The sequence below is a fragment of the Electrona antarctica genome, assembly GCF_951216825.1.
Source record: "Electrona antarctica genome assembly, chromosome: 23".
In the NCBI taxonomy this organism is placed as follows: Eukaryota; Metazoa; Chordata; class Actinopteri; order Myctophiformes; family Myctophidae; genus Electrona; species Electrona antarctica.
The window spans coordinates 4,194,365-4,221,641 of NC_136804.1; the positions used below are offsets into that span (position 1 = coordinate 4,194,365).

The 27,277-nt window shown below is 42.9% G+C and overlaps 1 protein-coding gene across 2 annotated transcripts; it reads left to right on the forward strand.

Annotated features, from left to right (window-relative positions):
* Positions 1–278: 278 nt before the first annotated feature.
* On the forward strand, positions 279–27,122 carry LOC306916232 (E3 ubiquitin-protein ligase rfwd3.S-like). Of its 2 annotated transcripts, none has more exons than XM_079494042.1 (11): positions 279–361; positions 4,356–4,435; positions 5,746–5,973; positions 7,432–7,526; positions 10,890–11,004; positions 11,456–11,678; positions 13,556–13,706; positions 19,385–19,561; positions 22,849–23,063; positions 24,591–24,814; positions 26,403–27,122. In XM_079494042.1, the coding sequence occupies exons 2-11, from the start codon at positions 4,373–4,375 to the stop codon at positions 26,544–26,546; spliced, it is 1,635 nt and encodes a 544-aa protein (XP_079350168.1). In that variant the 5' UTR covers positions 279–361; positions 4,356–4,372; the 3' UTR covers positions 26,547–27,122. The 2 variants fall into 2 exon arrangements, with proteins under 2 accessions (XP_079350168.1, XP_079350169.1); XM_079494043.1 differs by lacking the exon at positions 279–361 and adding an exon at positions 910–958.
* Positions 27,123–27,277: the final 155 nt, after the last annotated feature.

Below are 27,277 nucleotides of genomic sequence, written 5' to 3' on the forward strand. Positions count from 1 at the left end.
AACAGAAGTTTACACAAAACAACACGGAACAGAAGAAGAAGTGTGGCGGCCACTCGCTCGCGCACTCACACCGGCGGTGTTACGGTGAAATTAGTGACCTGCTGAAATATGTGACAATCGTCGTCAGTGTCTGAAGTATTGTTTATTAGCAGAGTTCAACCTAGCGATACTTAGGTCTCGTATTTAAAGACCTCCATGTAAGGTCTTATTTGAAGAACTTATGTGAAGTCCACAAGATGGTCACATATTTCGACAGGTCACCAAATTCACCATAACACCGCCATGCTGGAGTGATCGAGTGTGAGTGAGCAAGTGGCCGAGATTTTGGCGTATTGGAATGTGGCTAAAAAGAACACAACAGGTAAGGTTTGTTGTGGGTTGTGGCAGACAAGGACATGCAGTCGCCAGACTTATATTTGAGGAGGATTCTGACCATGACAGTAAAACGTCTAGTGATGGAAATAAGGATGGATTTAAACAAGAAAAGAAAAGCAAAGAAAGAAAGGAATGGGGTGGGATCAAACAATTCAGAAAGTGATGAAGAGAGATTCATTGTTGGCATGAAAGCGGAGACGCAGATCGAGACATTTTCAATGATAATATGCGCTGGGAAAGGTTGTTGAGAAGAAAGTGGGGTGGGGGGAATCAAATCAGTGCTGATCAGGTGGACAGTGCTTTGAAGAGTAACACCAAGGATTTGTCAGTGATGTCACTGACTGACTGGTTTATAAACAGCTTGAAGTCCATACTACTTCCGTGTTACATACCAGTGACATCACTGACCTCTCCTTAGTATCTTTACCACAGCCTTGTTTCAACGCTTGGTTACTGCATGTGTTCATGCATCTCAGCAGCACAACAACAAAGATCAGCTGTAGCCTATTTTGTCACGTTCCGCTAGATGGGATTATTATGTCATGTCAGCATTCAAGAACAACTATCAGAAGATGTAACCCAGGTAAAGTAATCTGTCACTCTGCAAATTTAACTAAAGTTTTTTCCATCTGTCCAAAGTAATTTGTGATAGTCTGCAGGCTACAGTCCTGCTCTTGACAGACAGATACATAGGTTGATTGAAAGTGAAACATACAAATTGATGTAAACATACAGATTTATTGACCACAGATCGCTTAGTTCAAAGACCCCCCCCCCCCCCCCAAAAAAAAGCTCTCAAAGGGCACCTACGGACGGCTGCAATTCGAAACTGGCCCCCGTAAAATCTGAATCCCCCCCACTGCCCTTTTCCCCTCACTGTATATGTTTCTTTTCCCTTTTTACCTCCTTTATGATGAATTCCTGTTCTGTTCTTTGACTATATAGAAGTGTCTATTTGTACGTCTCTAAATGTTTTGATGAATTGAACAAGGTGGACCCTCTTGTAAACAAGTGTAATGCTTAATTGGGTCATCCACTCACAGTTAGTCTTTGTATTGAGTTTGTGCTTGAAATGTACTGTCATTCTGCAAACTAATAATTCTATACAAACTAAATATTTCAATCAATCGACCCCCCCCCCCCCCACACACACACACACAATATTTGTATTTTTTAGGCGGCCTAAACAAAACATTTGCACTGGCCAGGTCGAGCACCTTTAGCCTGAAGGAAAACGGAGCAAGGGAATTATAAGTGGATCGAGTTCCATTGTCAGTGAGACCACAAGTGTTTGTGAGCCTTGTTGACGGTGTTTGTGGATTGTCCAGATTTAGAGATGGGAAACGAGAGGAAAGTGGGTCAGTTTGTTTGACGTTTGCAGCAGGAGATGATCTACCCCAGAGAGTGTACTTGACTTACATGAGCTATTGGGTCAGGCAGGCCATATGAAAGAGCACCGCTCGGGTGCTTTTGTTGCCAACAACATGGCGATGTGGCAGCAGTGTGCAGTACAGGGAGAACAGGAGGAGGTGTAGGTAGGAAACATGCGAAGAAGAGGAATGTAAAGAAAGCCAAGAATAATTAAAGTGTGTGCATTGTGGTGGGGGACATTACACAGGATCAACTGGTGTCCTAGGAGAGAGAAGGAGAGGATGGTGTTGGTGAGCAGGGTTAGAGCAGAAAGGGAAAGGATTGTCCTACACCAAAGCTGTAAAGAGAGTGTAGAGGAGCCACTTCACCACTTTTCAACCTATCTTCATATAATAGGTCCTCACTAATAATCATGATAAAATGGAACAATTTTTTCTACTCAGTCTGTGTCTCATAAGAGGGCTGTGGGCAGTTCAGAAACCCGTCCACCAGTGACCTCATCGATGGGGAATCCAAGCGAATAGAAACTGCAGGCTTTCTAGTCATGAAAAGTTGCAATGCGAAAATGGAAGCCATCGTTCTCACGATAATAAACCTCTAAACATTTTTGTAAAAAAATCTGCCTAACGATGATGTCACTGGTGGACGGGTTTCTGAACTTCCCACAGCCCTCCTATGAGATACGGACTGAGTAGAAAAATCACACCCGTGTGAAATGAGTGGTGCAACTCCGTGTGGGGGTCCCCATGGGGTCCCCGGAACAACCAGACCCCCAGAAACATGCCCAGGGGGCCGGGCCGATTCCGGCGAGCCGCCCCACATCCGAAACGGTTGAGAAATGACAGAGTTACCCGGTCCCTGTACTGTACTGTACTGTACTGTACTGTACTGTACTGTACTGTACTGTACTGGCACACCCGAAATCATGATATATACAGTAGTTAATATGTGCGTTTGTGTTTGTGTTAGGTTGCGCACAGGTGGTGAAAAACAACCATGCTATTTTCGTGCTCATACCCAGCCAGGCACCCAGCCAGCCAGCCACACACATAGCTCCGTAAGGGAGTGGTTGCACCACTCAAAAAAATGTGTGCCATTTTATCATGATTATTAGTGAGGACCTATTATATGAAGATAGGGTGAAAAGTGGTGAAGTGGTTCTTTAAGTTGATATACAGACTAAGGTGGTTTTTACACGAGAACGGTGTTCATAAGAAACGGCAAAATAAAGTATCGCTTGCTGGGGTCCGTTTAGACGAGAAGGGTGTTTTCAGGAGGTGAAAACGCAACAAAGTGAAACCACCTCCCAGAGTGGAAATCTTTGAGAACGCCGTTTTATCCCTTCTCCGTGTAAACAGGCAAAACGGTGAATCCGCAAAACTTATGACATCATGGCTCACGTTGGCTTGCAGCGCATATATTATTACATTGATGCAGAGCCATATAATTATGATATAATGGAGTTCATGAACAAGCCTCCCTCCTCACCTACAAAGCGCTGCTCATCAGCGATGGTGAATGTAAAACCATGATGTAAATAAAATGCCTTAATTGTGATAGGTGGCAGCCGCGGCAGCAGCGTTTATGTAGCCTAATGTATTATAAAATATATAACCATCCCGTGGCGCGCTCTGCCTGCATGCTCTGGGCTGTCTGTCAGCCTTCTCTGTCACCTCGATGCGTTATAGAAAGCAGGCTGCGAGCGACGGCCACAACCACGTGTTCTGATTTGTTATAGATTTGTAATGTTGTATTGTTTTCTATACTAACTATTCTATACTATACTAACACTACTATACTAACACATTTCCCAATGGAAATGGAGAAATATACGGTATTGTTTACTGTCGTGTCTCTTTAGTTTCTAGAGAGACTAAATGGTCACAGATCAATATTATTAAAATTATTTTTTTTAACATCCGATATTCAGCTATAATGTAACATTAATGTTGAATAGCAAAACCCCGATAGGGTTGCGTGAAGGGGGAGCTGGCTCTTCTTCTTATACGTAACGTGGGTGACTGGTCTATTTGGCAGCCCGTTACCGCCACCTAGCAATATTATAGCGTTTTCATAAAGTGTGTGTTCTCGTGTAAAGGGTCAATAAAAAATGAGAACGCAACGGGACTTTGCCGTTTTATCTGGAGATGGTCGCCGTCTAAAAGAGGCCTAAGTCTGAACATATCAAGATGGTGATGGAAGCAGCAAAGAGATTCTTGGACATACTGGATGTCAGTATGACTTGAATAATATTCTACGGGAAGAATTCACACCCTACAGCCTGTAGATTGATTGCTTATTTTAATGACATGTCCAAAATAAGGATTGATTTTTGAAGGATTATTAATTTATCAACTTTATTGTTGATACAATATGTTTTGGTTGAAACAAAATGTTTTTGATACAAAGTTAAAACACTATATTCTGGATCATGTCTCTGCATCTCAATCTCATGCAGGGGGTGAATCTTCAGCCAATCAGGAGAAAGTACCCATTTATCAGCTTCAATTTTATAAATATAATTTTTGCCTGCTCATGTCTCTGTGTCATCACTTCCAAATGCTCCCAGCTCAGCTTCAGCTTGTTTGTATCTTTGTATCTTTTTGCAGAAGCTACTCTATAAGCCATGGAAGTCAGGACAGTGTCCAGCGGGGGGAGACCAGGCCCCAGCCAGATGTGGGGACCGCAGGTAGGGCTGAAGAAACCTCTTATCTCCATTGTGTGTGTGTGTGTGTGTGTGTGTGTGTGTGTGTGTGTGTGTGTGTGTGTGTGTGTGTGTGTGTGTGTGTGTGTGTGTGTGTGTGTGTGTGTGTGTGTGTGTGTGTGTGTGTGTGTGTGTGTGTGTGTGTGTGTGTGTGTGTGTGTGTGTGTGTGTGTGTGTGTGTGTGTGTGTGTGTGTGTGTGTGTGTGTTCAGCTAAGCATGGAATGTGATTGATGTATGATGATGCATGATGATAAGAGCGCCCCGGCCTCACTTCACATTGTAGTGATGAGGGGGTAAATGACTCCAATGTAGAGTGGACATCTATAGTCTGCTCGTCATGTTTCACTGTGCTGACTACTGGTGTAGTGTGAACTAGATACCATATTCTCACTCTCAATTCCAAAACCAATAGATCAACTCCAAAGCAAAGCTAGCGGGTTTTGTTTTTGTTTTGTTTTGGTGTGGCTGCAGAAGCTCTGTGTAACCAGATTCTGTGAGTGATATAAGCCAGGGGTTCTCAACCCCCCCCCCCCCCCTTTTTTATTTTTATTTTGCAACTGGATGGCTGGAAAATGGAAATGAAGAGTTTACATGGTACACATAGTACATGCATACACCTTCCCTAATGATTATATCTGGTTTCAGTATTTATTTATGGTGTATTGTCTCTATTATTACGGTTATTGTAGCAGTCAATTTACATTGGGGGCCAAAGCATTTCCGGGGGTCCCCGGCCAAAAACGTTGAGAACCCCTGATATAAGCGACCAGGTGCATGAAAACAAGCCCAAAAGAAGCAACCAGTTTCACCACTTGAGCCCTATTACATCAGCTATTTAAAAAAAAAATCGTGAAAGCAAGCCCAAATAAGCAACTACACTTAAGAAATAAGCCCAAACTAAAGCAACCCGCAACTATGGATATTAAGTTATGTTACAGGAAAAATAGGCCTAAGTTAACACTGCAAACTTTGCATGGGGAAAAATAATGTTTCGTCTGCCGACTGGTTTGTGGCTGATTTAAGAAATTGCTAGTCTGTTGCAATCTGACAGTTGTTGACTAGTCTGAACAAGACTGTTTGGTGTGGAGTCACCTTAACATGAAGAGTTCAGAAGCGGACTAAGGCCGTTGTGACTCGTTGGGCCAGCAAAAGTACACAGAAGTGACAACATTTTATATTCCGCTGTGCGATGGTATCACACAGCGGAATTACATTTTGGGTTTGAATTTGAATTCAGGCTCTGTTTAATTTAGCCTGTGTGTGTTTGCCTTGTCTCATGTCTGTCCACCTCCAGTCGTCCTCTGCTGCAGCCTCAGCGCCAGCGATGTCCGCCCCGTCCACACCGCCTCTCCGCTCCTCTCAGGGGAACGACGCAGATTGCGACATCTGCCCTATCTGCTTTGAGCTGTTCACCGTGGCAGGAGACCACCGGCTGGCCGCGCTGCGCTGCGGACACGTGTTTGGGTCCGGCTGCATCAACCGCTGGCTGAGGAGCAAGGGCCAGGCAGCCAAGTGCCCAAAGGTCGGTGTGGAAGAAGTCATTTGTGATGGATCATGGTCTTTGCTGTATGACGTCTTTCAAAGTCAAATGAACCCATTTAGACTGTGTCGCCTTATAGCTTTTAAACACTTTAACCATTGTTTTAAACTATATCTTTTGAAAAATAGCAGATGTGCAAGCTCATCGTGCTATGAGCTTGTAGATCTGCTATTTTTGAAAAATTGTGAATTATTTTTGAATATATATTATTTTTAACTAACATTTTGAACTCATATATTTGCTTCTGGGAGTCCCTGAAATGTAATATTTTGAGATGCGGATTCGCGACAAAATACACGTAATGTTTGACTCCCTTGACATGGCAAAAGAAGGCTTTCTTACCTTTATTTGTAGTTCCCACGTCCCCACCAAAGAGGTCCAGGTGTTGTGCAAAAGCGCATTATTGGCTATTTCCCCTACCATAAGCCCTCATTGAATTGCATTTAATTGAATGGGGCATTGGCGTGTTCGCTTATTTCCATCGCTCAAAACCATTGTTTTATATCCTCTCTTCATAATGTAAATAGTATCCCAAGCGGCACACTACTTATTTCTATGGAAATGCGAATTAGCACAAGAACCCAAGAGCCCATTGTTGAGGGCTTATATTAGGGTAAATAGCCAATAATGCACTTTTGCACAAAATAACACCTGGACCTCTCTGGTGGGGATGTAACAACTACAAATAAAGGTAAGAAAGCCTTCTAGCATGGAATTCTCCTTTAAAAGTAGAGATATTTTTGGCATGCGGGCGACGGCAGCGCATTCAAATGCCATCACTGCCAAAGAGTCACTCACGTGTTGGGCCGCTCAGACATACAAAGTACTGTTCCCTCAGCACCACCTGATCCAATCCAAGTGAGCTTGTGCCATGGTCTCTCGAGACTGAAGGCTGCTACTACTACTAAGGTAGTTCTGCCAACGAGCACAGGGAGCCATCTTTGGCTCATTATCCTATCATAATGTGTTCTATAAAGAGATTGAAAAATACATCTTATTTGTTTTAGGTTTTCTGAGCTCAATTGCACAAAAAAAACCCTGGACTTTTAACATTCAGTAGATTTTCTGTGGTCTGTTTCTTTCTGGCTCAAACAAGTGCTTGATTTTCCTACAGACTGTGACGTCACAGCCTGCAAATCCCATATATGACAATGGGATTTGCCAGCAGATGTCACTGTTTTCACTGTTTTGCCTTGTTTTCATTGCAGCTCAAAAGGCTTCACAGACACAGAAAAAACACTGAATGTTCAGGTGTTTGGGGTGTAATTGAGGTCATCAAACCTAAAATTAAATAAATAAATAAATGAAATGATATAACTTTTTATAAATGAAAATTAAAGTCATGAAACTCACAAGACAATATAGCATAGTGTATAATTCTTCTACATTGTTGAATGTGTCTTTCGTTGACCTGATTGTTTATATTTTGGTCGTCCGCAGTGCAATAAGAAGGCCAAACGATCCGATGTGGTGCTCCTGTACGCAGGGATCAGTCTAAGACCACTGAACAACTCTCAGCTAGTCAACATGAAGAAGTGAGTGTCAGTACATTTCTCTGCAGAAATACTCGCTTTACATGAAACAGCATAGATTGGTCTCTCTATAGACATGTAAGGGTGCTACCTGCTGCGCTACTGCGCTTTATTTATCTGCACTGTGATGTTTTTTAATGTTGATTATATTGCACTTTATTTAAAATTGCATTGTTAGTTTTTGAGTGGTGCGACCACTCCTATATAGACAGCAATGTGTGTGGCTGTGTCCCTGGGTCTGTCCCTGTGTCCCTGGCTGTGTCCGAGCATGAAAATAGTGTTATAGCGTTTGTTCACCACCAAGTGTCACTGTTGCACAGCCTAACACACAGACACAGACATACACAGGCCAGGGAGGAGGGCTTCTACAGCACAGCACAGCACAGCACAGCACAGCGGTGGTTGTGGTGCGGTTCTGGAGATACCGGGCACTGCACTCCCTTCGGGGGTGTGGAACGCATGTGTCGAATTAGAAGTCGGTGGGGCAAATGGTTCTCGAGTTGCGTGCATTACAACCATACACACACACACACACGCAGACACACACACAGAGATGTGGCACATTTATAGTAGGATTGTCCACAGACATCCATCCGAAAATATTGTGTGCCTTTTTTTTTTAATTAAAATGTTTAAAAATTATAAAAATCACACGCGTGTGAACTGAGTGGTGCAACTCCCCTCTCCCCCTGCTTCTCTCTCTGTCTCTCTCTCTCGCTCTCTCTCTCTCTCTGTAATTAGCAGGCAACAGTGCAACACTATCTCTCTCTGTTTCTGGCACAACAGCGCCACTTTTGCCCCTACTGGTACTCTAAACATAGTCACATAGGTTAGGACATAGTCACATAAGTTAGGACGGACATTGCTGTTCCTTGGAGTGGTTGCACCACTCAAAAATATTTCAATGTATTCTCATTGTGTTTTTAAATAGCATATGTACAACCTCACAATGTGTCGCTGTGAGCTTGTAGATCAGCTATTTTCATTTGTTTTCATAGACCTGGCCACTTGTTTCTCTTGCAAAACTGGCAACACAGCAAGAGAAAGAGGAACTTATGCACACACAAACACAAAGACGTATGGGTTACAGGAAAAAGGTGGATATGAGATGATTTTCAGATGACCCCATGTTATTCTCCATAGAGAAAAACTTCCATGAACCACGGGATGAGCTGACCTATAACTACCAACCTTACCATTAATGTGCTGATTATAAAACACTTGGAGCTGTGTTTTGTAATAATAATAATAATTAGGGATGTGCCGCTGAGACATTTTGGCCGATATCGATATCCGATATAATGAATTGCTGTTATGGCCGATAACCGATATTACTGATGTCGATATGATCTCATTCTGTATTGAAAAATCACAGGCAGTGGTGTGCCTGGTGTCGAGTCGGTCGGTTGTCCAGAACCGTCACAAAGGGCCTCTGCCCGGGCTCTGTCTGGACAGGGCCCCTGCCCTGGCTCAGGGCCCCTGCCCTGGCTCAGGGCCCCTGCCCTGGCTCAGGGCCCCTGCCCAGGCTCAGGGCCCCTGCCCTCCATATATGGAGGCTGGAGCTGGCCTGTTCTGACATCACAACACTCCGTATTTGGGCATGCCTGACACAGAACTCCATATATAGGAATAAATGGACACAGAGAGACGGATACAGAAGTCTCCATATTATGGGCATAAAAGGGACACAGACAGATGGGTGGGACGGGTACTCTGACACGGGTACAACGGTTATTGCATAGCCGGGTGGGGCATGGATCTCCAACTTCCATCGTTACCGACTCGGTGCTCTACAGCCGGGCACCGGTCTAGTCATTTAAATTGCATTCTTGGTGTGTGTGACCCTTTACCTATATTACAATGTTGATTTAAGCGCCTAACGCACCATAAGTCAGAGCGAGGTGGTCACAAGAAAAGTTATCTTTGTTCACATGTTGGATACGGCCCAAAATCAAGCAGCGCAGATTGATATATGAGCCATGTGCTCTGAGGGCAGATTCACACCCGGGAACACTTGGCAGATGTTGTGGTTATTGTGAACGCTGTGAAAGCTGATCACCCAACCGTTCCCGTGACTGCATGGAGGTAGTCTCGGGACCGATTGAAGTGTACTCGGATACGGATCGCTGCAATGTGAAAGCATTGAATACAGTTGAATCAATGAAGTATACTCGGGTGCGGAAGAATCAAGGCCAATGTGAATCATTGCCAGCGGGGACCAGGCAAACATATTCGGGAACAGTGTGAATCTGCCCTGAGTCTTTGATTAGACAGTGGTCTGCTATTGAGTTCAGCGGTCATTATTCACAAATAAGACTTCAGGCATTGGCCATTCGAAATCAAACATTCAACCAAGCCGTGTAATCAGGGGTGGGCGATATGGAAAAATATGTCACTATTTTCTCCAAGCAGTATCACGATACACAACATTACCACGATTTTATTTTCACGTTTTTATGGTTCATGTTCAAGTTACTTAACGGTACAACCCACCTACAACTAAGGTAACAAAAACTAAAAAATAAAAGTGACCATTTAGGCCAAAATACGTATTATTTTACGATACGTCGTTCTACAGAAGTATGAATTAAGGTATAGAACTGGGAATAATAGGATGTGAATAGAATAGAATAATAGCTACCGGTATGCTGGATAGTCTGATGTGAGGTTACTCCACGGTGGAAAATAATACAAGTACGGTATGATACAAGAGAACTATATAACTTGTAACTTTTATTTTTGTAGAAGAGGCAAACTGATATTGTTTATGCCGTTTGCTTTGATGGAGTAATTGATTGAACATGCACTCCGTATTAATATGATTTGATTTGGGTGTGTTCTAAAATAAAGTGTTTGTGTTGATTATGGGGGAATTTGTTTGTATGTGTAAACTTGAAACATTATTGTACTATAAAAAGGTCTATTTTCCCTTCATCTTTATCCTTTTTAGGGTGATAGTATTAGTTAACCATAATTAGATGAATAAACAACGTGAATGAATCAACACTAACACTGTATTTAGAACACACCCATATCATATCATAGTACAACGTACGTGTTCAATCAATTATTATATTAGTTATTTATTTTGCCTCTTCTACAAAAAGTAGAAAGCTAGTTACAAGGCTGCATTCTGTCGCGTGTGCCAAGCTGTCATTCTCTTGTATATTTATTTCTCAATCTCACCACAGAGTAACCTCGCGTCCCGACAGTCAAGACGGGCAGTGTCGGTAGGCCAATCACAGGCAGGCGGGGCGTTACCATGCCTCAGCCATGCCTATGCTCGGACGCAAACGAGATTCACGCTGTAGAGTGATTGTGGGTGAAAGGTGATTGGTTGAGTTGTGCGTTTGTCTCCTCCTACAGGACACTGGAGGAGGAGCAGAGTCTCAGGAGGAGGGCGGAGCTAGAGTCTGCTCAGTGCAATCTGCAGCTGCAGGTGATGACCGACGAACGTAGCAAACTGCAGAGGCAGCTGCAGGTACGGACGCACGCATGTATGCATGCAAGCTGCAGCATTCCTTCACATCGGCAACCGCTCAATTAACCACTTATCCATGAAGCCTGTCATATTCTGAGGATTAAAGTTGTCAACGTCTCCCCGGCTGATTTCAGTTTTGGTGAATCCCCTACGACGCCTACGTCATCATACCACAGCGTCAAACAAAAGTAGCAAGAGTAGCAGATCCACAAGCTCAAAACATGGTGCAAAGCGACATGTTTTGAGCTGGTAGAAGATAGATCTGCTACTTTGAATCCTGAAATGGGACAGTTTTGGACATATTTATTGTCTGTGTTAATCTTTTAATTTCGGGTTGTGTGACTTTTTTTTTTGTTTTTTTTGTTGAATTTTTCTTTGTTGAATTCCTCGCATGCACCTCATAACTTGGTGTTTGTTTGTACTTGTATTGTAAAAAAAAAACGTGGTATAGGAGTTGAAGACATTGATGAGCCAGGTGGGCAGCAGGTCTTCCTCCCAGTCCTCCCAGCATCCCTCCTTCCTCCTGGGTCAGTCCAGGAGCACCCAGGGGGCCCAGTACAAATTCAAAAAGGCTGTGGTGGTGTCCCAGACGGGTGGCTGCAGGGTGCTGGCCTACTGCGAGCCGCTCACCTGTCTTCTGGCCTCCCAGAACTCTCCACCGTACCATTTTCCTGGTAAATATATAGCTGCCTATATTATTGGATGACAACAAACTATGTGTTATGTGTAGGGGTGCACGATTTTGAAATTATGACCGATTGCGATATTATACAGAGGACCACAATGGAAACAAGCCTAGGTCCTAGGGGGGCTTGGCCCAAAGCCTGTTAATAAAGTATTCAATCAATCAATAAATAGCCTTTACTCTAAAGAGTCTGTTTTCACAACTGAATGAGACGAGTACACACATTATATGTAGAAAAAAAAGTTAATTTTTACTTAAGATTTTTCATCATATTTGATTTGGCTTTTGTTCTAGACAAGAGGTACTAGACACTTTTGATTTATATTGAACTTAATGATGATTTTTTCTTTTACATTTTTCATTTAAAAACATTTTTGCTGGTGAAAACCAATGAAATGATCTGTATTATTTTGGGACCGTTCCGATACCGATATGGCTGATTCCGATTATGCTACCGATAAATTGTGCATCCCTAGTTATGTGGTATGCAGCCAATGTGCGCCCGTGAGCACACGCACACGGCTCAGAAACGTCCAGCGCAGAACAAATCTGTGTAGCGCACATGAACAATAACACCAGAGATAGATTTGTGTATTGTAGTTGTGTTGCCTGACCTGAACCCCACAGAGAATCTATAGGTTGTATTGTCAAGAGGAAGGTGTGAGACATAAGACTGAACAATGCAAATTAATTCACGGCTGTTATAGGTTTAGGTTTATTTATTTAGCACGTAGAACAACAAATAGACAATAACATATCAAAGAACAAAAATACAATGCAAGTAAGGGAAGAAGCCAGCTGGCTTATTTGGAATCCTTTCCTGTATGGAAGAGGTCATTGATTTAAACAGATTACAAGTTCATTAAGAACAATACAAAAGTCTACAAGTTGGCAAAGGGGGGAAACCTGGGAATTCTAATGGCAAAGGCTAATCATGACTTATAAAATATTTCAAAATGGTTTAAATTACACAAATTATCACTGAATATTAAAAACAAATCTAATTTGATTATATTTACATTAAAATAAAAAGAATCTAACACCTGTCTGTCTAGAGATGACCCAATCACTCAGGTTACATCAACAACCTTCCTTGGTGTAATTATCCATGAAAGACTAAGACTGCAAAAAAGATTCTGCAGGATTGCCACATACAGTAATTGTTCTGCTCATTTTGCCTACCTCTTTTCAAACAACTTAATATTTGACCAAATGTTAATTTAATGAAATACCAAACCTGCAACTTTATTTTTCAAATTATCGTTCCAGCCAGTTTCATTTCCTTTGCCCGGTAAAGCCTCTTTCAGTTCAACAGTGATGTGCACCATTTCAATACAAGACAGGCAAATCATTTACATCTCCCAAAGTTCCGTACTGGTCTGTGTCAGTTCTCCATCAGATACAGGGGGGGCCCAGCTATGGAACAGCTGTACAGTGATCTCATCAAATTCTACTTCATTAAATCATTTCAAACATAAGCTATTTATTTGTCCTGATCACTTAATGATATGTTTTTGTATTATCTCTTTTATTTTTATATACTGCCATCGTGTATCTTGGAAATTCTATATTGTTTACAATCGTGTTCTGGATGTTTTATTGTGTCTTACATTGAGACTTAGGTAGAGGCCTCGTATAAGCTCTTTGGGCTTTTTGACTCGTCCTCCTAGCACTTTATTATTTTATTATTTTCTATTATGTTTTTTATACTGTGCTAAATAAATACAAAATAGATTCAAGCCCATACTTTCAAGCAATGTGCTCATTGTGCTGTGATGGAACGGTCTTGACGTCGACATGAAACGTCAAATTATAATGAAAACGATCTATTTAGTCCCATTTCTTTTACATCCTCCTTCCCTCCAGGCTGCGGGGTGATGAAGATCAGCGCAATGAACACGAAGGCCATCCATTACGTTCCCATCCACGCCAAGCAGATCCGAGGCCTGGCCTTCAACAGACAGGACAACAGCCTGATGCTGTCTGCGTCGCTGGACAACACCATCAAACTGACCAGGTAGGAGTAAGGAACACAACACAACACAAAGGTGGAGTGCAGATCAGGTGCCATGCTTTTATTGTTTTACCTTTTACACTATGTTGAGAACCGTTTCCACTCTTTGCTTCCATCTCTTTGTCACTGGTCACTACTTGGCAGATATGGGGCACGGTGGCACAGTTGGTAGTGCTGTCGCCTCACAGCTAGAAGGTCCCGGGTTCGATTCCCGTTCGGGACGCTGTGGGTGCTGGCGGCGTGTTTCCTCCTCCGCGTCATCAGTGCCCATACCCGAGGCGGGGTTGGTGAAAGGGCCTTTCTGTGTGGAGTTTGCATGTTCCCCCCCATGTCCCCTAGGGTAGGTACCCTCACAAAAAACATGCAGTAATCCTGGTCTCTAAACTGCCTCCCCCTGGCCCCCGGATGGAGGGGAAAGGAACTGGTTGGAATAACGTGTTCCTTCCACGCGTTACGTCCAACCAGGGAAACTCCCCCCTGTCAGGTGTAAAGGAGCAACTTGGACACTCAGGCATGAAGGAAGCATGAGTTCAAGTCCGTTGCTCTCCCCATGTCCCCCATATATGGGGACTAGGTTGGCGGAGGGTGTGTAGAGCCCAGGATCACATTAGATAATTGACACGGGTGAAAAATGGGTTACAAAATCGTGGGATAAAAATTATATTAAAAAAAGAAGAAAATGGCAGATATACATGCTCCCAACGCGTAGCAAAATGAGACTTGTTGTGCGCTTGTTGATCTGCTCTTTCCGTCTCAAGTGAGTCCCAGCGGGCAAAAAAGTATAAATGAGTGTAAAACTCGAGGGGATTTGAAATTCTCTTGATCTATACATCTTCTATCAGACTTATCTTTTTTTTTAATTAATGATTTTGTCAGAATCAAAATAAACCATAAACGGCCATTGATGTATTGTTCAGACCACCTGCCGTTTGATGTTCAGTTGAATCTTTGAAGTGAAGAAGAGCCTCTCTCTGTCACGCACGCACGCACGCACGCACGCACGCACGCACGCACGCACGCACACACACACACACACACACAAATACAGTCGAATATTTGATGGAAAGCCAAAAGTGCCGTGGATGTTTCTAATGCTACTACATTTGGAATGACTCACGCCGTCTGCAGAATGTGTAACACGAGGCACGCGTAGGACAATGATAACTGACTTGTAGGATTAGATGGTGTGTGTGTGTGTGTGTGTGTGTGTGTGTGTGTGTGTGTGTGTGTGTGTGTGTGTGTGTGTGTGTGTGTGTGTGTGTGTGTGTGTGTGTGTGTGTGTGTGTGTGTGTGTGTGTGTGTGTGTGTGTGTGTGTGTGTGTGTGTGTGCGCGTGTGCGTGTGTGGGCATAATAACTGTCCCTCTCAACTCTGTTAGAGCAACAGTGACCTATAGCGGACACACCCACCTGTTGACACCTAAGGGTGCCTGGCGGACCCTGTTGGATATGTTCCACATCGGCAACAACAACACTGGACTGGACTCAAACTCCAGGGAAAACTGGCTTGCCTTCCCCATGCTGACCACTCTGTTTCCCATTCATTTATAAGGAACACTGCTCTCAATGGGCCTCATGCGCCAACCGTTCTTAAGAAGTTCTTAAGAAGAAATGTGTTCTTAGACCCACTTGGGAAGTTTTTAAGAAGGTTTTGGGATCCCTCAATGTTTTCTTAGCTATGATTTGTTCGTAGGTAAGAACAGAATCTACGAACACTGTGGAGCACTCTTAGGGTGCCTTTTTTGTTCTTAAGTGCAATCTGAAAACATAAAGGAAAAACAGCGCCCTCTGCATGATGCTCAAAGTTTGGTCTGGGGACCTCAAGGGGTCCTTGAGGAAGTTCCTGGCAGTCCACTTTAATCCCATTTTATACTTTGAAAATAGCCAATCTACAAGCTCACCCATTACTGTCCATTTTGAGCTTGTAGATCGGCTATTTTCGAAACATTTTGACAAATCTTCAAAACATTTCCATAGCAGAAAATATTTTCATATGGGGGTCTGCAGAATGCATGTCAATTTGGGGGTCCTTGACATGAAAATGTTTGAGAACCACTGGTTTAGAGTTCACAACCCAACCCAAACAAACGCACCATACCCACCACATAACCCCCACCCCACCCGCCATCACCCCCCCCCCAAGTTGACTATTGTGAGATAAATAATAAAATACATTCATGAATATTGAAATATTGAAATTATGAACATTTCTGTTCACTTCAGTGAACCACCACCACAGTATTATTGATTTTTAATGTTTGGAGTCTGGTGTTCCACCATATTTAGACTTTAGTTTAGGTATTCTTGACTTCACTCAACTTTATTTCTATGTGTGAGGTCCTGTGATTTCTGTGTGCTGCAATCACACACAGGTGTGACTGCAGGCAAGGCCATGGGCTGCGTTCGAATTGCTAGGGTTGTTCCCTACTCCCTACTCCCCATACGGGGATCCAGACTCAGTGGACTCAAATGGTGATGAATTCGGACAATACTCCCTGTATGGGGAGCACCGACTCTGACGTCAATATCGGTAGAGGGCGCTATAGGTCTGCGGGTTCATGTACATTTTATTTGCATTGTAATCCCCATAGGGTTTTTTCAGATCGCCTCATAAAGAACTGTATGAAAAATAAACAAATCATCCCGGCCATTTCACTCATTTGGATATGAAGAATCAACTGACTACAAGAAACCAGTGAAAACGCTGCTGCTGGATTTTCGCTAGGAACAGACTGTATCAAAAGTGACTGCAGGCTGTCACCTCCCTGCAAGGACAGTTTGTTAAATTATTTTTAAATTCATGGATGAATAAAGAAAAAATAGGTTAATGAAAATATGTTTGCAGGCATTTAGGCCTATATGTCTATGATAAAAAGGTTATTCTTTTAAAATAACATAGGCCTATGATTATTATCAATAAATTAATATTATATCCATTATCCAGCAATATGAAAACAGTGCACCACCTTGACAATATGAAAATATCAGCAGCATGATTATGAACCCCGCTAATCCTGGGGGGGGGGGGGGGGATACGGCAAAAATAGCCGATCTATAAGTCCGTGTTGTGAGCTTGTAGATCGAGTACTTTTGGTAAAGAATTACCAAAAGTAGCCGATCTACAAGCTCTGCTCACAATATAAACGTTAACAGAATTGATTGAAATATGTATTAACAGTTTGCAGAATTACAGTACATTTCAAGCACAAACTCAATACAGAAACAGAAACGGCAGTCCAATAAATTACTGCCTACATAATGAGGTTTAATGTATTTATCGCAATTCAATGAAATAATGTTAGATAACATATCTTTTTTCATGGCAGGAATTAATTAATATTAATAAAACATATGTTCGGAGACACATGCATGTACTAAATATATATTGGACTTTAGCACATAGCTTTACAACCTCACCAACCTTAATCCAAAAACTATTAAAATATATTCTACACAAGCAACTGATTCCTCTCCTAACGTCATGCACTGGGCCTGGGTGATACAATTAATTAGATTAGTAATACTATTGCAAATGAATTGTTTTATTATAAATAAAATAAAACAATTGCAAATAAATGCACAGATCATTTGTCTCGATCTGTAGCTTCGAGATCCGCCAAGGAAGAAAAGAGGGGAAAACGAAAGTTTAAAAAGTACATTTGTGTTGATTTCTTTCGCTGGTTCAACTTCTGCCTGAGTTGGAGCGCATGCATGCATAAGCAGCGCACGTGCGCGCAAACGTGTGCATGTGCGCTCAAGAGCGAGCTTGCGTAATGCATTATGGGGCAGATTTGCTTCACTGTGTTTTTGTAGTGACCATCGGATGGTCCCTACAATTCCCGGTGCATTGTGGGATACTTCAGTCCACTACATTAGGGTGCGAAAATGCTCACTACATATTCGGACACTATAACACAATGGCGGAACCCCAAAGTAGTGCACTATATGGGGCATAGGGAATGAATTCGAACGCAGCCATGGAGTCATGCAAAACCACACCCACCTGGGTGAACACAGGTAGGAAAGTGAATTCCCAATGCCTTATATGGGATTGGTGGGGCGGTTCCCTATGGTAATTAGGATGCTAATTAGGATATGTGGGGCGTCTACCTATGATAATTTGAATGAACTGGCACACTAGCCTGGCTAATAAGCCAGACTAATATCACACAACACTGTCGCGGTATATTAGTCTGGGCTGGCTCCACTTGGATTTCATTTCCCGGGGGGCGGGTTCAAACATTTTCTCTTTGACGCAATTGGTCAGAGCTACTGTCAGTCAAAGGTCTCAAGCATTGAACGTCACTGTACCAAAGCCCGCCCATATTGCATACCGTGTCCCGATTGGCCCGACCTGTTCTCGGTTGTAGGAAAGAGGCGTGCTACTGAGCCTCGCCAGACCCTAATCCGCTGGCAGGCAAAAAATGTTTTGCCAACGGCTGATTCGGTCTGGTTTATTAACCAGGCTACTGGCACACCCCTTCAAGTTACGAGGATTTGGATTCATCATCATAAGAACATGCTTACGAACAATTCTGCCTACTTAAGAACGTTTCATGAATCTGACTGGACTTCTCTTAGGAATTCACTTAGGAAGAAATGTAAGAGGAAAAGTTAGGAACTTATTGGCGCATGAGGCCCAATGAGGACATTATCACCTTTACAGTAAAAGCCAGGCTACAGATCCTTCCCACCAAACTCAACCTATCCCTCTGGTTTCCCTCCGACCATGCACCTCATTGCTTGCATCACACCACAGGGCTCGTTACAGAAACCATGTCACACATTCTGAATGGCTGTTATGCCTATAAAGGGCTTTACATAGCATGCCACGACAGAATAGTTGATTTCATAACAAAGGACATATCTAAACATTTTGCACTTTTTGTCTGTGAGAATGTACAAACATTCCTGTGTCAAAGCTTCCATGTTTCAACTCTGTACTGAAAATACTGAAATTGTTGCACATCTCTCTGCTAACACACCAGATGTTGTTGAGTGAAGAGAACAGATCAGTTTTCATTGTTGAAGTGGCCTGCACCTTTGATTCTAGCTTAGAGGAAGCTATAGGTGCAATCTACTTGTGTTTATCTTCGGCAGCCTAGGACACGTACACAGTTTGGTTGTAAGAGGCTTCCAACAACTTGGGATGCCAAAAAAAGCAGCCAAACGGCTTGCGAAATTCTGTGCAATCTCTTCCACTATCGGTAGCCGCCAAATATGGCGAAGACGGTGTTACTTGTACCTTTGTCCGGGATTTGCTGATTGCACTCTGTACAGCACCTTGTAAATATTTGTGTCCTTGTATTGTATCTCTTATGTGTACATAAATAAATGATGCTGCCTCACGCCCACAGAAACAGGGGATAGGCTCCTGCCCTATGGGCCTCATGGCTCGGCAAGGCTTACTTACAGTATGCATCTGCATTACTTATACTGTAATTCTTGAAAGTGTATATTATTGTGTTGTTATTCTGCCGTATCTATCTACTGTAGCTCCTGTGTTGGCTCCGGCTGACGCAGCAGACGGGATCAATGAAGGTATCTTTATCTATCTATTGATCAGTCGTGTGTGTGTGTGTGTGTGTGTGTGTGTGTGTGTGTGTGTGTGTGTGTGTGTGTGTGTGTGTCTGCGTGCGTGCGTGCGTGCGTGCGTGCGTGCGTGCGTGCGTGCGTGCGTCAGTTTGACGTCCAACAGGGTGGTGCAGACGTACAACACGGGCAAGCCCGTGTGGAGCTGCTGTTGGTCTCTGGACAACGACAACTACCTGTACGCCGGTCTGCTCAGCGGAGCCGTGCTCGTCTACGACATCAGAGACACCTGCACGCACGTGCACCAGCTGCAGCCGCCACTCGCCAGGTTAGTTAGTTAGTTAGTTTAATTTATTTAATATTAACACCAGCACGCACCAGCTGCAACCGCCACCGCCAACCCATTCTGGACGGGTTAGGTTTTTTTTAGCATAATGTTATGCTTTAGCTGTTGGAAAATTAGCAGATCTACAAGCTCATAGCGCTCTGGATTAAGAGCGTCTGCTAAATGCCTAAATTGTAAATTGGCACTCGGTGCCGCGCTATGATCTTGTAGATCTGCTATTTTTGAAAAATCGTGAAAATGTGGCGCAAATCTTTGAATATAGATTCTTTCTTTCTTTCTTTTCATATCGAATCCATTATATATTCGGCATTTGAGCCACGGACCACCATTTGATGACATTTACATGATGTTTAGCTATAATTTAACTCTTGAGAGTGTAAAATCAAATGAAACCAAATGTTGGTTTTATATTATGGTATCTAGAGTTACAGATGTAATAAGGGTCCATTTGGTTAACAACCCTCCATAATTTAACTGGGGAACACCTGGAACCCCCTCGAGGACCACTGGTTGAGAACCACTGCATTAGAGCAATATTGAGTTTTCTTTTTGACTGCCACCAAAGACTCCAGCTAGTCCCTTTTACTGTCGCCTCGGACGCACGCGTCTTTTATTTTGAAAACCTTCACTTTCACGTCCTAAAAAAATCAGGAAGCAAAATCGCCTGTAACTAATCTAACATACTTTTATCAGAAGCGAGGTATCGCCGATTTAGTATTGAGCCCCTAACATCCGAGTTCTGTGCAATCACCTAAACCTGAGGCGGGCGGAAAGGTGGGCGGAGAGCGGCTATTACAGCCACCTAAGCAGCAGCATGATCTTGGTCCATGTAAATCCACCGAGCCGAGGTGAACGCTGCATTACGCTAGATATTATTCTGAGTCAATAAAAACAAATCAAACGAAAAACCTGGGGCGACAGGGCCTTCTCTGTGGCCGCCCCCACCCTCTGGAACGCTCTCCCCAAACACATCCGAGATGCCCCATCACTTCCCACCTTCAAATCTGCACTGAAAACCCACCTGTTCACAATCGCATTTCCAAGCTGATGTGTTTTTAAAACTTGTTATATGTTTTATTGGTTGTATTCTTATAATTGTTTTTTCTAATAAATATTGTTTTTTCTTGTTCCCCCCCTGGCCCTAACACATGTAAAGCGTCTTTGAGTGTCATGAAAAGCGCTATATAAGTCCCAGATATTATTATTATTAAATCCTTATCACGTCAATCATGTCAACAGCAGGAATCGACATTGGGATTTATCACGTCTAACTGTGGTCTGTGTCTCTCTGTCTGGAGCTAATATCACAAACTGAACAGAACTCTTGTGTACAATTGATTGACGTCATGAAATGGCAGACGTCGCATGAAGTCCGATATCCACATTGGAGCCACTGTGTTTCTATGGCCCCATAATTATATACATGCAGAAATTCATTCGGAATGAATGGATTCATTCCAGTCATCAGAATGAAAATGCTCATGTAAACACCTCAATTGGAATAGAATATCCCATTCCGAATGAATTTTCATTCTGGTCTGGAGGGGTGGTATATACCGTTTCAATCGGTATAGAGCTACCATATAAACACTATTCCGAATGCTACTGTTGGGAGTTTGGAATACATGTATTATTTTACACATGCCCTTAGTAGACTATAGTGCTTTTTGCCCATGTCCAAGCAGGGATGGCCATTTGGAGACATTTTATGCTCGCAGATTGCGCTATTTTACCCATTAAAAAATGGGTAACCACCGCATCGTTGAGTTTACCTACCAGCCAGGTTGTCTGCTAGTGCTGTCTGTGTCTGTCGGGCAAATTCTGTGTGACGGCTGACTGACTGATGAATTAACGTGCACTCCTCGTCAATATAGTGGCACGTAATTATCAAATAGCTCTCTGTGGTGACTGACGAGTGCCGTCCAACAGTAGGTCGTAAGAGCCACTGTTGCGCTTTTAGCTTTATGTTTTCTTTAAAATGGGCTTCAATTTGACGGACCCGTGAAAGTCTGGGCGCGTTCGGAAATAGCGCACTGTGCAATGCAAACTAACTGCCTTTGGAAGGCAGCAACTCCTGAAAACCCTCGCCATTGACCACGCTGATATATCGCATATATATCGTTTTCGACCATCTGACATTACGTAACCTCATTATCATTCTTTAATCTCTTGTGAAAAACTTTCCCAAACACCACTTCTCTCACCCGCTTCATGCTGTTATTTAGTTCTGGGTTGTTTTGGGTGGAGGTCGCGTGTGGTTGCAGGGACTCTGCACTTCAAAACATATATATTTTATCAGTTAATAGCTGTTAGTGTTTGTCCGTTATTCATTTCTTAACGGATAACGGTTATGGGTTGGCCATCCCTAGTCCAAAGTTATATTCCGAATGAATGCTTTGGTCATGTAAACAATATGAGGAATAGAAATACTTTTATTCAGGTTCCATGTAAACAGTTGGGTATGAACTATGAATCTCTGTTTGGAGTGAATTCATTCATTCTGAATACATTTTGTGCATGTAACCGAGGCCTATGTGGTTTGGAGATGTGGTTGAGATGAGATGAGAGTAACTTATGTTTTTTAAAAGCGAACTCTCATATTGCCAGGGTTCCTACGCAAGTATATTAGAAAGTATGGTAAAGTATGGAATTTAATTTGGAAAATGTAAAATAATGTATGTAATAAAATTTACATTATTATTTCAAAAAATCATTCCCAAAAAAGCTATATATTTGTCATGAATTAAAAACAAATTCAATGATTTTCAATGAGTAATTTCATTTTTGAAAAATCAAAGAAATTCCAATTAGAAAACAAATGTTTTAAGTATATAAGGCTATATTTTCACTCGTTTGGGAGACATCAGATTTCTCTTTTGGGTCACGGGCTAAAAGGTTTGGGAACCCCTGCTATAGATGATGTGAAAATGAAAGGGTGCTCTGAAATCACTTTTGTTTTCAGGACAGGTACAATACCAAATTGAATTTGGATTGTGATCGATTTTTCTCCCCGCTGTGGCCCAGTAGAACGACATACAGTACAGTACAGTACAGTACAGTACAGTAATGCACAGCTCACGTTGTTTCTCCTCCAAGGTCCCAATAGAACGGTGTGGGACATGCAGTACAGTACAGTACAGTACAGTACAGTACAGTACTGCACAGCTCACGTTGTTTCTCCTCCCAGGTCCCAGTAGAACAGTACAGTACAGTACCGTACCGTACAGTACAGCACAGTAATGCACAGCTCACGTTGTTTCTCCTCCCAGGTGTCCTGTGGCGTCTCTGTGCTACGTGCCCAGGGACGCCTCCAGCAGCTTCCCCTGCGGGGGGCTCATCGTGGGCAACCTGGAGGGGGCCTACTTCTGGGAGCAGGTGGACGGGACCACCTACAAGCCCCACAGCCTGCCCCTGGAGACCAGCGGCTGCACCGACATCCAGATGGACACGGAGAGCCGCCACTGTCTGGTCACGTACCGGCCAGGTGAGAGAGACTGTCTGGTGGTCCCAAACCGTGTACTAAGGGGGGTCCCTGCTTTATATCTCTCGGCTATAAGGGTTCCTTGACCTGAAAAATGTTGAAGACCCCCTGATCTAAAGCTGCGCTCAGACCTGAACAGTTAGAGCGGCGCGATTTCATACAAAGTCAATGCAAAGACGAGAAGTTGCGCGAACAGGCGCGGTGGGAACGAAGCAAACGGCCTGTTTGGTTTTATTCATCCAGTTCCAACTGAAAAAACTAAACCCTTTCCAAAGACAGGAACTAGTTTTGCTGCTCATACACGATATAGTGGCAGGAATTATGTTGAATGTATTGAACGATAGCCATCTTGTGTGAACAAGCGGGTCCATTTGGTTACACTGCCAAAGTTAAATAACGGTGTCTACAGCCAATCGGCGCGCGACACAAGCAAAGATACTTTTATTTCTTATCACTGCTGACCGACGACCAAAGTCAAGCGATTGAAGCGACTCGAAACAAATGTATATGTTCAGGTTTGAACGCACCTTATGTTTTTTTGCGTGTCGTCCTGAGCATGGCTAATTGTCAGCATGTTGAGAGGCCATCTCTTTGCTGTTTGTCAAGGCTTCACACCTCATTATACAAAGGATGTTTCAAATGGCAGTTTATTATAAAAAAGGGAAATATTTTCGCTACACTATGTAATGGAGGGTAAATGTCGCCCCATGTCATGGTGATGTTCTCTTCCTCCTGGCCTGGAATCAGTAAAAAGAAACAGTTTATTTGTTAGAAATGGTGTCCCCTTGAGTTCTTGTTAGGTACTACAGTTATGCACAGAGTGTTGATACAGCGCCCGGGGAGCAGTAGTTGGGGGTCAGGTGTCTCGAGTGTTGCTCGGGGGCACTTAGAGGGTTGAACCAGTGACCTTCTAAATCCCATGTCGTCTCTCTAGCAGCTGAGATACAGCCGCCCCGTGTATGTCTGTAGTAACGATCAACTTTAACCAATTTAGACCTGAGACCAGATTCTACAAATGGCTTCTAAATCAGTTTCCTGAAAAAAAAACTATGTTTCTATGTCAATTGTTTCTCAAACATTTTCATGTCAAGGACCCCCAAAATAAGTTATGTAATTGGCCACCGACCTCCATCTGAAAATATGTTGTTCCAGGGACCCTCCAGAAGCAAATATTTGAGTTAAAAACGTTCGCTGGGATATATATTATATAAGATCTGCACACACAATTTAAAAAAATATATAGCAGATCTACAAGCTTGTAGATCTGCTTGAGGTTGTAGATCTGCTGTTTTTCAACAGCTAACGTTTAAAATAACGATTGAAATGGTTAAACGCAGGGCCTTTCTGTGTGGAGTGTGCATGTTCTCCCCGTGTCTCCTAGGGTAGGTAGTAGGTACCCTCACAAAAAACATGCAGTAATCCATTACACGGCGCAATCCTCCTCTTTTGCATTTTACTTTGAAGAGGCCTTTTGGCCCTTCTTAATTTTTGCCTCTTTCCAACTCTCTCTTTCTCTCTCCTGCACCCCAGGGCGCTCCAACCCGGCGCTGCGCAGCGTACTGATGGAGCTGAGCAGGACGCCCCAGCTGGACGCGGCGGCCCAGGAGCCCGGCTGCTGCTCCTGCAAGCCGGTCCGGACCTTCAGCGCCGGATCCTCCTGCAAGCTGCTCACCAAGAACGCTGTGTTCGGCAGCCCCGCCGGACGGGGCGCCACGCTGGTCTGTGTCGGAGACGAGGCCAGCAACTCCACCATGGTGAGAAGAACACTCCCCTTAACACGCCCTTTAAACGCAGGTGCTGAACTCCAAAGAAACATTGATCAAAAGCAAGAAGAGGGCTTTAGTTTGCACTGTAGCTCCCTGTCTGTGACGCGTGATTATGAATCCCACCAACGTTCTAGGGTAGACCCGCCTCACCATGTGTCTGATTGGCTCCCGGGAAGGCCGTTCGGGTTAGGTTTAGGGGGGTGCATACTTAGTTTAGACTAGTCATTGGTTAGACATGGGTTAGGTTTAGGTGTGCTGCCCCGTGGGAGGTTAAGTTTAGGGTGAGGGTTTGAGAGAACTGTCAATCACAACGACTACTGGCCAATCACAGCAGGGCTTTCCTAGAACTGCGGTGGGATACATAATAACGCGTCTGTGACTTATTGTGGCATCCACCTTTTGAGCACACTGCTTTTCTTCTGGCGTGAGGCTGAAGGAGAAGAACCCGGATATATTTCTACTTGCAAAAAAGAGATTTCAACCTTACTACTACTTTGTACTACTAGGACTTATCAGAGGAAATGATGGGGGGAATAAGTGTTATGCAAATTCTATTCTATGCACATTTATAATAATTATTAAAATAAAAATTAATTAATAATTTACATTTGGGAGATATGTTTCTAGACATTCTAATGAACACAAAAAATATATATTACAGGCATTTAATTACTTTTAGCAGGGTTAAAGGTCAAAGGTTAAAATGTGTTAAATTGTCCAGAGATTTTGAAGTTGTGTAAATCTCTGCCTCTGTGGGGGGTATTTATATGCAAATATCATGACCAATGGCATTGCAAGACTAAACAATGAACATCAATGATGATGACTCAAAAGTCAAAACCATTATTATGGTCTTTTCCTTGATGATTTATTCCTATGACTGTACCGCACAGTAGTTATTTGACTCTGTATCAGTATCTTAACCCATTTAGACCCGAGTAAAAAACATTCACTTTGAAATAATATATATTCAAAGGTTTGCGCCACATTTACGATTTTTCAAAAATAGCAGACCTACAAGGCTACAAGCTCGTAGATCTGCTATTTTTCAATAGCTAAATTATAACAATGTTTAAAACACCAAAAGGGGTTCCCGCCCAAAATGGGTTAACTGTTGTACTGCCTCTGGGCCTGAATTTCCTCTGCGGTATCAATTAAGGTCTTCTCTCATTGATGAAAGTTCTCAGTCGCTACGACTGATTTCAGTCATTTGGATTCCATAGAAGGAAGCTTCTATGGAAGCAAGTGGCCCAGCGAAAATAGCCGATCTATAAGCTCTCAAAAAAGTCGCAGACGCATTGAGAGCTTGTAGATGGGCTATTTCCATTAAACAATGAATAAAGATGAGAGCATTTGAAGTGGTCATACTAGCAATACGTTTAGAAGTATTTTCCATGACACCTTAACAGCAGGAACAATGTTATTAGAACAAAACCATTTAGCATATCGTGTTAATTGTTTAGGAAACTGCTAGTGTGGTGGTCTCCTTTCAACCTGTTTCACAAATCACATAGTATGACTTATTTCAGGCGTGTGAGAGTTTTATTTTTGCTTCAATCCCTGTACTCTCTTCTAGGTGTGGGATGCAGGGAGTGGCGCTCTCCTTCAGAAGCTACCCGCTGACCAGCCGGTGTTGGACATCAGCCCCTTCGTCGTCAACGGAGACCACTACCTCGCCTCCCTCACAGAGAAGATGGTCAAAATCTATAAATGGGAGTGAACACTATAGTGGAACGTCATCAGTCTACTGCCTGGGAGCGTCGATTGGGCAACATTCGATTCCAACCATTAACGGTTGGGACATCATCCAAAGTGTTCCCCCTCCATTTTAATGGATGGGATCGCAAATCTTAAAATGTGAATAACTCTTGATCTAAATCAATAATTCCAATTCTAACCAAAGATTATGTTTTTGACGGTCCATCGCGGTCCCGTCGCTAGTCGCATTAGAAGTAATCATACCTACGTTGGTTGCCGATCCTCCAAAGGGTATTTTGGCTACATCTACTGTAGCTACTTCTAGCTCCTTCCAAGAGATGTTTATTGTTGTTATGTTTATTTGCTACGCAAATGTTTGGTATTTAAAGGTTATTAAAAAGTGATAAGTAACCTATACTGGTGATTATGGGTTAGGGTTAGAATAATATGGCCCTACTTGCTCTAATTTTGTTGCGGTTATGAAGAGTTTTGTTGCATTACATTTATTATAATGTAGTTTGTTTGCTTGTTTTCCAACATGTATCAGGAAATACCTGAGTTGCACATGTCCATTATTTTGTAGGGCACTGTCTGATAGTAGCACGGTACTACTGTACTAATCATGTGAGTTTTTCCCCCATTAAAGTTATGTTGTGTGGAAAACGCATTTGAGTAGGTGATATTTTCCTTTTGAAGGCCTGTTTTGTGACAATGCATTTGAGTCCAGTCAACCCTAGCTTGTGGTATATCATG